This window comes from Rhincodon typus, chromosome 8 (genome assembly GCF_021869965.1).
Source record: "Rhincodon typus isolate 14 chromosome 8, sRhiTyp1.1, whole genome shotgun sequence".
Taxonomy (NCBI): Eukaryota; Metazoa; Chordata; class Chondrichthyes; order Orectolobiformes; family Rhincodontidae; genus Rhincodon; species Rhincodon typus.
In genome coordinates this window covers 64,357,206-64,368,858 of record NC_063339.1, presented here as the reverse complement: position 1 = coordinate 64,368,858, position 11,653 = coordinate 64,357,206, and the positions used below count along the sequence as shown (strand labels likewise).

The 11,653-nt window shown below is 38.0% G+C and overlaps 1 protein-coding gene across 1 annotated transcript in view; it reads right to left on the bottom strand.

Moving 5' to 3' along the window:
- Positions 1 to 228: 228 nt before the first annotated feature.
- si:ch211-10a23.2 (Galectin-related protein A-like) overlaps positions 229 to 11,653 on the bottom strand; it is a 21,919-nt gene continuing 10,494 nt past the window's right edge. Inside the window, exons 3-4 of the mRNA XM_048600011.1 lie at positions 4,204 to 4,378; positions 229 to 574 (exon numbers count right to left, since the gene is read on the bottom strand). Of these exons, the coding sequence (XP_048455968.1) occupies positions 431 to 574; positions 4,204 to 4,378 (319 nt within the window). The 3' untranslated portion in view covers positions 229 to 430. The remainder of the gene's footprint in view (positions 575 to 4,203; positions 4,379 to 11,653) is intronic.

The window sequence follows — 11,653 nt, the reverse complement described above, 5'->3', positions numbered from 1 at the left end:
AGCGTTAGCTGATATGTTCCAAAGTACTGGACGTGGAAAACCACCATTAAACCAATGGGAAAGTTGACTGCTTACAGTGTGATTGTAAACAAAGGCAAATGTAGACAAACCTCAAAACATCAGGAATATTTAATTACAGAAATGAAGAAGCTCTAACTTAGTCTAATTGGTTGGTTCACTGTAAAAATCAAAATCAATTTTTGAAAAACTTGAAATCACAGAACAGTCTTGAACATATGTTGCTGACTTTTAATTTTTTTTTAAAAGTACACTTCTACCATGTTTGCAAAAGAAATTGTTTTCCTACTTAGAAAGCCGGTTGGTGCAGGATCAGTGTCCGCAGACTTTAAAAAACTTTAACTTGAATTATAAAAGCTGGGGGAACCACACGTTTTCAGTTATCTTCTCTTTAGAACTGTTATTACTAAGATTAAACTACTTTTGTCAGTCGAACGTCGCCTGTAATTTTTAAAGCAGTTAGTTTTTGTAGTTGTTGGATGCGATGCGTAAAATCAAATAGCCGTTGTCCATCCACTTGAACCCGGAACTGCTGGTGTTCACATAGGATTTCCATCTAAAATCAAATAACTTGAAATGTCACAAATTGTACAAATCGTGGAACATGTGAAACAGAAGGTGATCATTTAAAACATCAAACTGGTGCTCTTGATAATTTTGCAATTAGTTCCACTCACCTGCTCTTCCCCTTTAGTCTTACAAATATTTTCTTTCTAAACACCTCATTCTTTTTTAAAGAGTTGCTTCTGAATCTGCTTTTACTACTTTTCAGGTAGTGTATTCCAATCACTATAATTTAACGTGTTTCAGGAAATAGAAAGTCCCCTAGTTTCCCTTCTGGTACTTCTGTGGATGATCTTAAATCTCTAGCACCATTTCCAGTCAGTGAAGTTTCGCTTCAACTATTCAATCAAAACCTTTCATAGTTTTGAACACCTCTGATAAATGTTAACGTTCTGTATTCTAAGGAGAATAATGTCAGCTTCAGTCATCTCTTCAGATATCTGAATGTCCCGATCCTTATAACCCAGTAAATCTCCTCTGTATCCTAAGGCCTTGAAATCCCACTTGAAGACTGAAGCCCAGAACTGGACATGAAACTCCAGTTGAGGTTTAACAAATGACTAATCAAAGTTTTATATAAATTCCTCGCTTTTGATCTCTACAGCCTGTATTCATGAAGTCATGGACTCTGCTCATTTTAAAAACAGCTTTCTGAATTTGCCTTGCCAACTTCAGCTGTTCGTGTAAATGAATCCCTGCCCCCAGGTCACTTTGTTCCTGCACCCCCTTTAAAATTATACGACTTTATTTATGTTGCCACTCTTTCCAAATTGTAATTCAATAGATTCTGGTTTAGAGCCTGAGTGCTCATGAAAAGGTGTCTTGGTTCAATGAACAAAATCAAAGCACTAACATAGTCTGATATCAATAATGTGTGTTATATATGCTATTTGACATCATCACAAAGTGAAACTTTCACTCTTGTTTATCAAAGCATTGGAAACCACAGCTGGATTTACAGTTTTAATTGCATTGCCAGTTATTTACAATGATACAAAGAACAATCGTTCAAATATATGAGTCTCTCTTCATCACTTTCTGAAATTTCTGAAATATCACGATGATATGCAGTTGAAGTATAATGAAGTGGACTGTGGCATTCAATCTGATGTTATTGGCAGGCTCTGAGAATGATTTGCCATTGCAGAGAGCACAAGACAAAGAAGTTACTTATACATGGGTGCAGATTTTTGAGGCACGTCTGGAGACTTGAAGAATCTATAAAATTTTTTGCAATTGATGGAATGGAGGGATACGGACCAAGGGCAGGCAGAGGGGATTAGTTTAATTTGGTGTCATGTTCAGCACAACATCATGGCTGAAGGGTCCATTCCTGGACTCTACAGTTCTATGAACTTTTTTGTTTAGAGGCTGTGGGCATTACTGTCAAGGTCAGCAGTTGATACTTAACCTTACTTAATCTTGAGGGAGTGATGGTGAGGTGCCCTGCCTTGAACTGCTGTACTTCTTCTGGTGTAGGTATACCCACAGTGTTGCGAGGGAGAGAGGTAGGATTTTGACTACATGTTTGGATTTTCTCACATCAACCACATGCTCAACAGTATGTGGTTACCATGAGTTAATTTAGTTAAGGTGAAGACCAAACACATCTCCTGCCCCACCAGAGGACCGAACATTCTGGACCAGTGCTATACAACCATCAAAGATGCCTACTGCTCAATCTCCCACCCACACTTCCAAAAATCCAATCACAGTGCTGTGTTCCTCCACCCACCTTACAAGCAGAAGCTGAAATGGCGGAATCCTTCACAAAAAGAAGTACAGGGCTTGTCTGAGGCAATGGAAGACTGTCTCCGGGAATGCTTAGACTCAGCGGACTGGACCGTGTTCAATTTTTAAGCAGAAAACCTAGATGAGTATGCACCACCATGGACTTCATTAGCAAATGCGTGAAGGACTGTGTACCAAAGAAGTCAATCTGAGTGTTCCCTAACCATAAATCTTGGATGTACCAGGAAATTCACTCCCTAGTGAAGACCAGACGTGCAGCATTCAGGTCAGGTGACCCGGACCAACACAGAAATTCCAGATACATCCTCCGCAAAGCCATCAGGGAGGCCAAGAGTCCCAGACCTACCAAACAGACTCCTGCCATCTAGGCAAAGCCTTAATGACATTATGGGATATAAAATGAAACAGTGTAAGATGCCGGACAATGAAACATCCCTCTCTGATGCATTCAATGTTTTCTATGCTCAGTTTGAAGGGAGATAGAGAGCTTGGTGATGTGGTGTAAAGAAAACAATCTGACTCTCAATAGCGGCAAAACTAAAGTACTTATCACCGACTTCAGAAAGAAAGGAGAACACGCCTCCATCTACATCAACAGAAATGAGGTTGAAAGAGTGAACAGCATCAAGTTCCTCGCAGTGACGATAACTGATGACCTGTCCTGGACTTCCCATGTAAATGCAGCAGTCAGGAATGCACAACAACACCTCTTCTTCCTCAGATGGCTCAGGAAATTTGGCTTGTCCATAAGGTCCCCCGCAAACTTCTACAGATGCAGCATTGAAAGCATACTGTCTGGGTGCATAACAGCCTGGTATGGAAACTGCTCTGCCCAGGATTGTAAGAAACTACAGAAGGTGGTGTGCACAGCCCAGACCATCACAGAAGCCAGCCTTCGACGGACTCTATTTACATGGCTCGCTGCCGCGGGCAGGCGGCCAACATCATTAAAGACCCATCGCACCCTGGTAATGACCTCCTACAACCTCTATCGTCAAGCAGAAGATACAGAAGCCTGAACACATGCACAAGCAGGTTCAAGAACAGCTTCTTTCCAGCCGTTATCAGACCGTTGAATGGACGCTAGCCTCAAATAATGTAACCTGCAATGTAACCTGTATATTCACCTATAATCCAAGCATCTCAAGCTTCTATAGTTAGAATGTTATTTATACTTAAGTTTATACTTATACTTAAGTAACCAATAGTACACTATTGTGATTGATCTATGTCAGCCTCACTTATCCTTTACTTTCACATGTACTTTATAGAGTCCTACAGTACAGAAGGGGGACACTTAATCCATTGTGCCTGTCCTGACTGTTTGAAGGAGTTATCCAATTAATCCCACACCCCTGCTCTTTCCACAAACAGACTTTCAACTCCATTAGTCTGGAATTCAGGTGGCAGAGTTTAAGCGATAGTGTCTAATCTATAACATTAATGAATAGCCGGCAAAGATAGAATTAACAATCCAGTGTGGCCATTTTGTTCATGGAAGTGATGCTCGTTGTGACCTTGCTGCTATTCTGATCCATTAAATCCGCACAATCAAGGGATCAGGTCTGAATGAGGCATTAACTTGTTGAAAATCCCAAAACACAGGGATCATTGCAGTTGCGTTTTTTTAAAAAACAGATTATTCACTGTTTTTTGGTAGAAACGAACAGTTGGAGTTCTTGTGTTGTTATATTTATGCATTGTCTAGATACAATCAAGATATTATAAAAAAAAAGTGTTTAATGAGCTCACTAGCTTGATTTTATAGCTATCTGTATTCACTTTTAAACAAATTGCTTTTTTTTGACACTTCCTTCGGAAACTACACAAAGATGGCACAATCTTTACATAATTTGACATCACACTTACCTTGAAGTGCTGCATTGGTGTGAAAGGGAAATACGGTATGTTTTTCTCTTCTTTCCCCCATTTGCCTGAAACTTTGGCATTCCGTATAACTGAGCGATCCCGGAAGTTAATAGTCACTTCAAGGCCCACGTCTGTATCTGGTTCTGAAGGGTTGCCGATGAGACTTAATACAAAGCTGTTAGATAATCACAAGTGCAAACATTAACTGCATGTGATCAGGAATAAAAAAGTCACATTTGTAAATTTTATAAGAGATAACAAGGTGTAGAGCTGGATGACAATTTTATCTTGTTTTATGGCTCACTTTCTGCTTGTACTCCTGATGTGAGCAGCAAGTTATGTTAGATTATTAACTAAAATAGCATCAATTCTCAGGTTACTTCACCTAAGCAACCATTATATATGCAATTCTTGACAAGGACGTCAGCAGGTATTCAGCTGCAATATATTTCAACCAAAACCAATCTAGATCGCACATGCCATGTGTACTTTTGACTGGTCTTGGTGATGGTGAAAATCCTGACAAAATGTTTCTTTCCATTTCATGCCAATTATCGCTCGTTGGTACTCTTTAGCATCTAAGTTATGGCTCTGAGGCGTAAAACTGAAAATGGCCTGTTTCCATGATTCTATAACATTATCAAATTGATATTAAAGTATTCTAATAGTGTGGCTTTGGAATCAAAATGGATGAAGATTTCAATTTGAAAGTAATCATAGAATGATGCAGCAGAGATGTAGGTCATTCAGTTTATCATGCCTACCCCAGCTCTAAACTTATTTTCTTCAAGTATTTATCAATTTACTTTCAAAAGTTATTTATTGTATTCAGCCATTGAGACAGCACATTCCAATCATCACACATCACTGCATGAATTTCTCTCTTATGTCGCCTTATGATTCATTTTCCAATCACCTTTAAATGAGTTACCAGATCACCTGGAAAGATGTATGATTTTAACAACATTCATTGGTAAAACTTACAGAAATGCCAATATAGAGACCTTCATCACTGCACTTGAAAATAGTGAACATAAGACAATGAAGAAAGGAAGATGGAATTTCAATAGTGGTTTGAATCAGCAAAACAAACTCAGGACACACATTTTGGGAAAATGCTTCTCATAGAAAAAGAAGCAACACTTCTGGAAATTTATGTTGAATATTAAAACTTAATTCATGTATACTAAAAAGAAATGTTTGTCTTCACGTGTTCATGAAGGTGCTTTGTAACCAATAGAATGACTTTTATATTGCAAGTATCTAATTTGTGTATTGCAAGATCACACAAGCAGCAAATAGAGATATGACTAACCTGCTTTGATAATATTAGCCAATAAATATTGGTCAATAAAATGAGAGATGGGCCTTGCTCTTCTACCGATAGATCATAGGATCTTTTACATTCACCTAATATTAGGCAGAGTTCTAAGTTATCCAAATATATTATTGCTGTACAGACAGAAGGTAAATGCCTAAATTTTATAATCCATTCTTTGAATGGTTAAACCGAACATTTAGAAACGTTCTGATTATTCTAACTGGGTTGCTTAGTTCAGCTCCAAAGGATGTAGCTTCAGCTGAAAAAATAGGAAATTACTAGGTCACAGGTTTCCTAATTTTAAAAAAATTATGTAGAAGCAGGAGATGAAGATGAAAAACAAAACCTTGTGGGTGATGCATAAGGGAGTCAGTAGGAGTTTCCATTACAACAAAGTTCAGTGCTCCAAATGGAAAAGGATTTTTACATGCCAGAATAATTAGCACCACACTGCCACAAGATTGATTCAACAAGTGAAACTACCAGAATATGTTTTTCAGATGAGGAGCAACATATCTGTCTCCTTGCTACATTTTTTTTCAGAAGTTGCAGCATTTTCAGACCAAGTGAATGAAGTTCTAATATCTGGACATATCAACTGTAAATTCCCCATTATGTTGAAGGCATATCTCCTCCCGCTACCGCTAAATGTCTCATTCAGAAAGATTTTATGGTGGGAAACTTTCAGTCGAAACTGGCCTGAATTCTGGATCAAAACGGCAACTGCATGAAGGGAATTACAAGGCCGCAGGATCCATGTGGAGGCTAACATTAAAAAAAACTTAGAGGTTTTGCATAACAGAATTGGCAGGAGACTCCATTTGAATAATGGAGTACTCCTCGTGGAATCAGAAATATGATGGAATACTCTCCACTTGCCTGCGTGAGGGCAGCTCCAACTCAAGAGGCTCAACACCATGCAGAGCAAAGCAGCGCGTGAGTTGTGCTCAATCCACAATCTTAAACAGTCACCTCTCTGCCACCAACACACAGTGACAGTGGTGTGGCAGCAAAACTGCCAAGGCTTCCTGAACAGCAACTTACAGAACCTCAACCTCTACCACCTCGAGATACAAGGACAGCAAACAATTGAAAACATCACCGTCTACAAGTTCCCCTCCAAGTCACATCCTGACTTGAAACTATATTGGTATTTTTTTCACCATTGCTATGTCAAAATCTGGAACACTCTCTCGTACATTGTGATTGCTGCACCTGCACCATATGGATTACAATGTTTTAGGATGGCAGTTCATCAATACCCGCTCAAGGGGCAAACAGGGATAGGTAATTGGTGCTGAGCTGGCAGCAACATCCATACCTGAAGAATTAATTCATAAAGCAGATGTTTAGTAAAATAGTGCAGTACTGCAAAACCCTCCAGTAGAGCAACAGATGTGACCTGGCCTCACGCTAATGTTTGCTGTGCATTCTGTTAAATTTTTAAAGTACTTGTAACATTTGCTGTATCCTGCCTCTCAGCTTCAATTTATATCCTCTTAAGAATAAGTGATTACTTATCATAATTTTCTGCAGCAGAGTATTTTTATAAATATACAACATTCAAGTTCTTAAATAAGGGATGCCTGACAGGCTCCCTCTGTTCTTTTTAAAGATCATCGAGCTGTTTGATCGTTGGCAACGCAGATTAGTCAAAAACTATCATTTGAGCAAATTGTTTACTGTCATTGTATGTTGGTATCCTGGGATATGATGTTACAGCTTGTGTGTGATTTCCTCAGTAATGAGATCCTCAAAATGGCAAGATTACCAGATTTTTATGTGAAAATTGTGTTTAATACCTTAAACTACATGTCCTTATTGATGGAACATACCAGGGAGAAGATCCCTCATTCTGTTCAGCCTGTACTGAGAGGTGACTAAAACACAAGACAGAAATAAACACAGAAACAGCTGGCAATGTGCCCTTAGGCAGATTACGTTTACTGGATGAAAGCAGAGGATAGTTTAAACAGTCTTATACTTGGAACTTTTAAAAAATTGTGTTTGTCTCTGTCTGGATGGGACAAATTTATCACTGAATAGATTAAATCTGAGGAAGAATGTTTGAAATTGAATGTAATTGAAGGTTGAGGTTGAGCTAAGGATTGGACAGTTATGTTTTATTTCTACTTCTTGTCTAATTGTCTTAATCTAGGGGAGAATACATTGGCTTCCAGTTAACACCAACTTCCTTGCAAAACCAGAACTAAATTTCTAAAACTTATTTAATGTTCATACTGAAGTTGATAGGAATCACACCCGTAATGCCTTGAGTAATATTTAATTCGGTGACCCAAAAAAAAACAAGAAGACATCCGTAACTAGGCTGAGTTAGTTGAACTCAGCCATGGGAATGTTAATGCCACTATAATAATAAGCCTCAGTAGTAATAAGAAAAATAACCCAGAGCTCCCACTACTGAGCATTATTAAGCTATTCCCAGGTGGAAAATCATGTATTGTGTGTAAGCTGGGAATAGGTTCCACTTCAGTTTTGTTAGCCACTTATAACATATAAACAATAGCTACTTGAGCAAGTTACCAATAGCATGAAATATGGAATTATGTCACAGTAAAAGGGGCGTGGAATACTAATGTGTTGTCTTGTTATTTTTTAAAAGAAATACTTTGAAAACGAAAGTAATGAAAAGTGACTAACTGCCTTAACTTAATGTTTCATCTCTATTTTTCCCCAAACTGCCAAGTTTCTTTACTGCAAAGGTCTCACGTTGTTATGATAAAATGCTTGAACAACTAAGTAGCACAACAAAAAGTGTTGCTCTTTCCTGTTCGCCAACAAATCCAAAATTGGGAACTGTAAATGTAGAGACTTGAGGTCTTTATTTATGTCCAACAATATTTCACTGCCTTCATTTTTATTTTAATGTAAACTATTCGAGCCTTACCCACTATAGTATATAAGACAGATAAGAGAAAATGCCTATGCTTTTCATGTGTATGCAGGCTGAAAGATTAATGTAGAATTTTCTGTAGAATGTTGGTACATCTACAAAAACTGTGAGAATTTGGGCTGCTGACCATAGTTGTAGAAACAGGATTCCTGTGTTTTTGACTAAAGATGAACCACTAGTATATAAATAGTTCATGATCAAGTCTTGGGAATGTTTGCTTTCTTGTGCGAAACTATCCTTTTTCCCCAGAGCCATGAGAAAGTAAACTGTGACATGTTTGCTAAAAAAATGTGAACGCTAATTCTTCCTGTGCCAAGAACTCCAATCTCACACGCAAATACTGTCTTCTCTTGGACTTTATTTTCATTTATTGTTTCCTATTCTTTACAGTCCAGCAGTTTACCTTTGTTAAATATGCATGTATGTGGATATATGGTGAGAACTGGATTAACTCCTCAGCACGTATATCTTCTTCTTTTCCATCCTAATTAACTGTACCAGCACTACTCACTATTACTTCTCTGTAAACTCCATGTTTTTTACTGCCTTGTGTTCTCTCTTTTCTATTGGACTGGTTTACAATCTCTATCTCAGTTTTACACTGCTATCCTGTTTAATGTGGCACATACCCAAGCCTTTCCTTCAGTGACCACACAACTTTCCCATTTCTATCAACTATCGCTTTTCCCATCTGTCATGCTCCTCTGGAGTTAATGTCATAAGGTCCATCTAACAAATTGTCACCCACCTTCCCTCTATCTCTCCCAGTGAAATGCATGTGATCTTGCTGAGGAGGCTTTTCTCACCCGCGATCCAATCTTGGGGATCACATGAACAGGGGTAGCTGAATTGGTTCTTCAAGCCTGTTCTGTCATTCAATGAGACTACGACTGTGACCTAACTCCATGCACTCACCATGCCCCCATCATTGCTCAGACCATTGAGTATTGGAGTTGGGTTGTCATGTTGAGGTTGTACAGGACGCTGGTGAAGCCACTTCTGCAGTGCTATGTACAGTTCTGGTCGTCCTGTTATAGGAAGGATATTATTAAATTGGAGAGGGTGCAGAAAAGATTTACAAGGGTGTTACTGGGACTGGAAGGTTTGAGTTATAAGGAGAGGCTGGATAGGCTGTGACATTTTTCACTGAAGCAAAGGAGGTTGAGGGTGACCTTATAAAGGTTTATAAAATCATGAGGGGCATAGATAAGGTCTTTTCACGAGGGTGGGTGAGTTCAAAACTAAGGGGTATATTTTTAAGGTGAGAGGAGAAAGATTTAAAAGGGACCTGAGGGGCAACTTTTTCACACAGAGGGTGGTTCGTATGTGGAATGAACTGCCAGAGGAAGTGGTAGATGCAAGTATAGTTACAACATTTAAAAGACTTTTGGTGAGGTACATGAATAGGAAAGGTTTAGAGGGATATGGGCTAAATGCAGGCAAGTGGGACTAATTTAGTTTGGGAATTTTGGTCGACGTGGATAAGTTGGATGGAAGGATCTGTTTCCATGCTCTATGATTCTATGACTTTTATTAACAAAAGTCTTATCTATTTTAAATTTAAAATTAGTGATCGATTGAGAATAAATACTGGTTTCTAAAAGCAAATTCCAAACTTCTACCTTTCTGTGTATGTGTTCTCTAACATCATTCCAGTAAAGGTTACCTCTAATTTGTAGCATATGATTGCTAGTTTGAGAGTCCTCAACCATCAAACCAGCCTATCAGCTCCTTAATGTCTTGATTTAAATTTGCCTCATCGATGTAAATTCCAAGCAATATATTGTTTGCGTAATCTTGGAGCTCAGGTGTTGTTTGGTAAACCTATGCTATAATCTCTCCAAGGGCAATATGTCCTTTCTCTAAGTATGGTTTAACTAGGGTTTTATGTGGCTGAAGCATGACATCTATCCCTTGTATTCAAATCCTCGAGATATAGAGGCCAACACTCTTTTAGTCTTTTTGATTTTTATTTGTAGATGTTCAGGATATTTTAACAATCTTTACATTGGATGCACAAGTCTCTCTGGACTTCATATATTTTGAGCTTTTCACCATTTAGAAGATACTCTCATTTTAGATACTAACTGGATCAGCACATACTTACCCATATTGAAATCCCCTTGTCACAGTTTTACCCATTTATTAAATCTTTCAGTAGCCCAGTAATGTTATGCTTCCATCACACTGTTTATAATAGCATCTATTTTTGTCAACGAAAAATTTGAATATGTGGCTTCTTCATCATCTGAGACAAAAATCTATATGGTGAACAAGTGAGGCCTCATCTCTGCGAACACCATCCCTGCTCTGTTTCCAGCCGATAATTTGTTAGCTTCAACTTTTAGTCAGATATCTTCTGAGCAACTTTATCACATAACTTATGGAAGTACATTTAACTAACATAACATAGACAAACATTCCCTTCTACTCGAATTTAGTCGCATTTTTTGTAAAGAAGTTTAGTGAACTTCAAACATGATCTGTTTCTGACAAATACAGGCAAGTTCTCTGATCAGTTTAAATGTCCAAGCTGCTCAGTCATTCTATCCTTAATTACATCCTGACAACACATGAAAAATTAACTGATCCATAATTCCCTGGTTTTCCCCATTACCTTCCTCAAATAGCAGAGTGATGTGAAATTTTCCAAACTCAAGATACAGTTCCTGAATCAAATGAACATCAAGATTATAGTGTATCAGCAATCTACTTCCTATAAAACCCCAAGATGGATACCATCTAATCCTGGGGATGGGATACTCCTTTGTGTCATTCTTTTCTTTATTTCTGTCATTTTGCTTGTATCAATTGTATTGAGTTCCTTCTTTCAATTTCCTGACACAGAGTTTTCTTCCTCTACTGTAGATATTAATACAAAATGATTAATTTTTCTAAAAAGAAACATTGTTTCTTTATAATCTGTTTTGTAATTGCTACTGTTACAAAGCAGAGGTTGACCCCTGCTCTGAGAATGAAAACCAAAACACCTGAAGAGGATCATCGTGCCCCATAATCTGTAAAAGGAGTGTGAAACCTGGTGTAACCTGCTTTTCAGAAACTTCTAGTGGTTAAATAAAATAAATCCCTGATGCTTTAAAATCAAAAAGTAACAATTTATTTATGTAACTCTACCAGTGAGCAAATTAACTGAACTATTAACAAAACAAATAAATCCATTCTCACTACTAACTACTCCTGATTAAACCAAGATT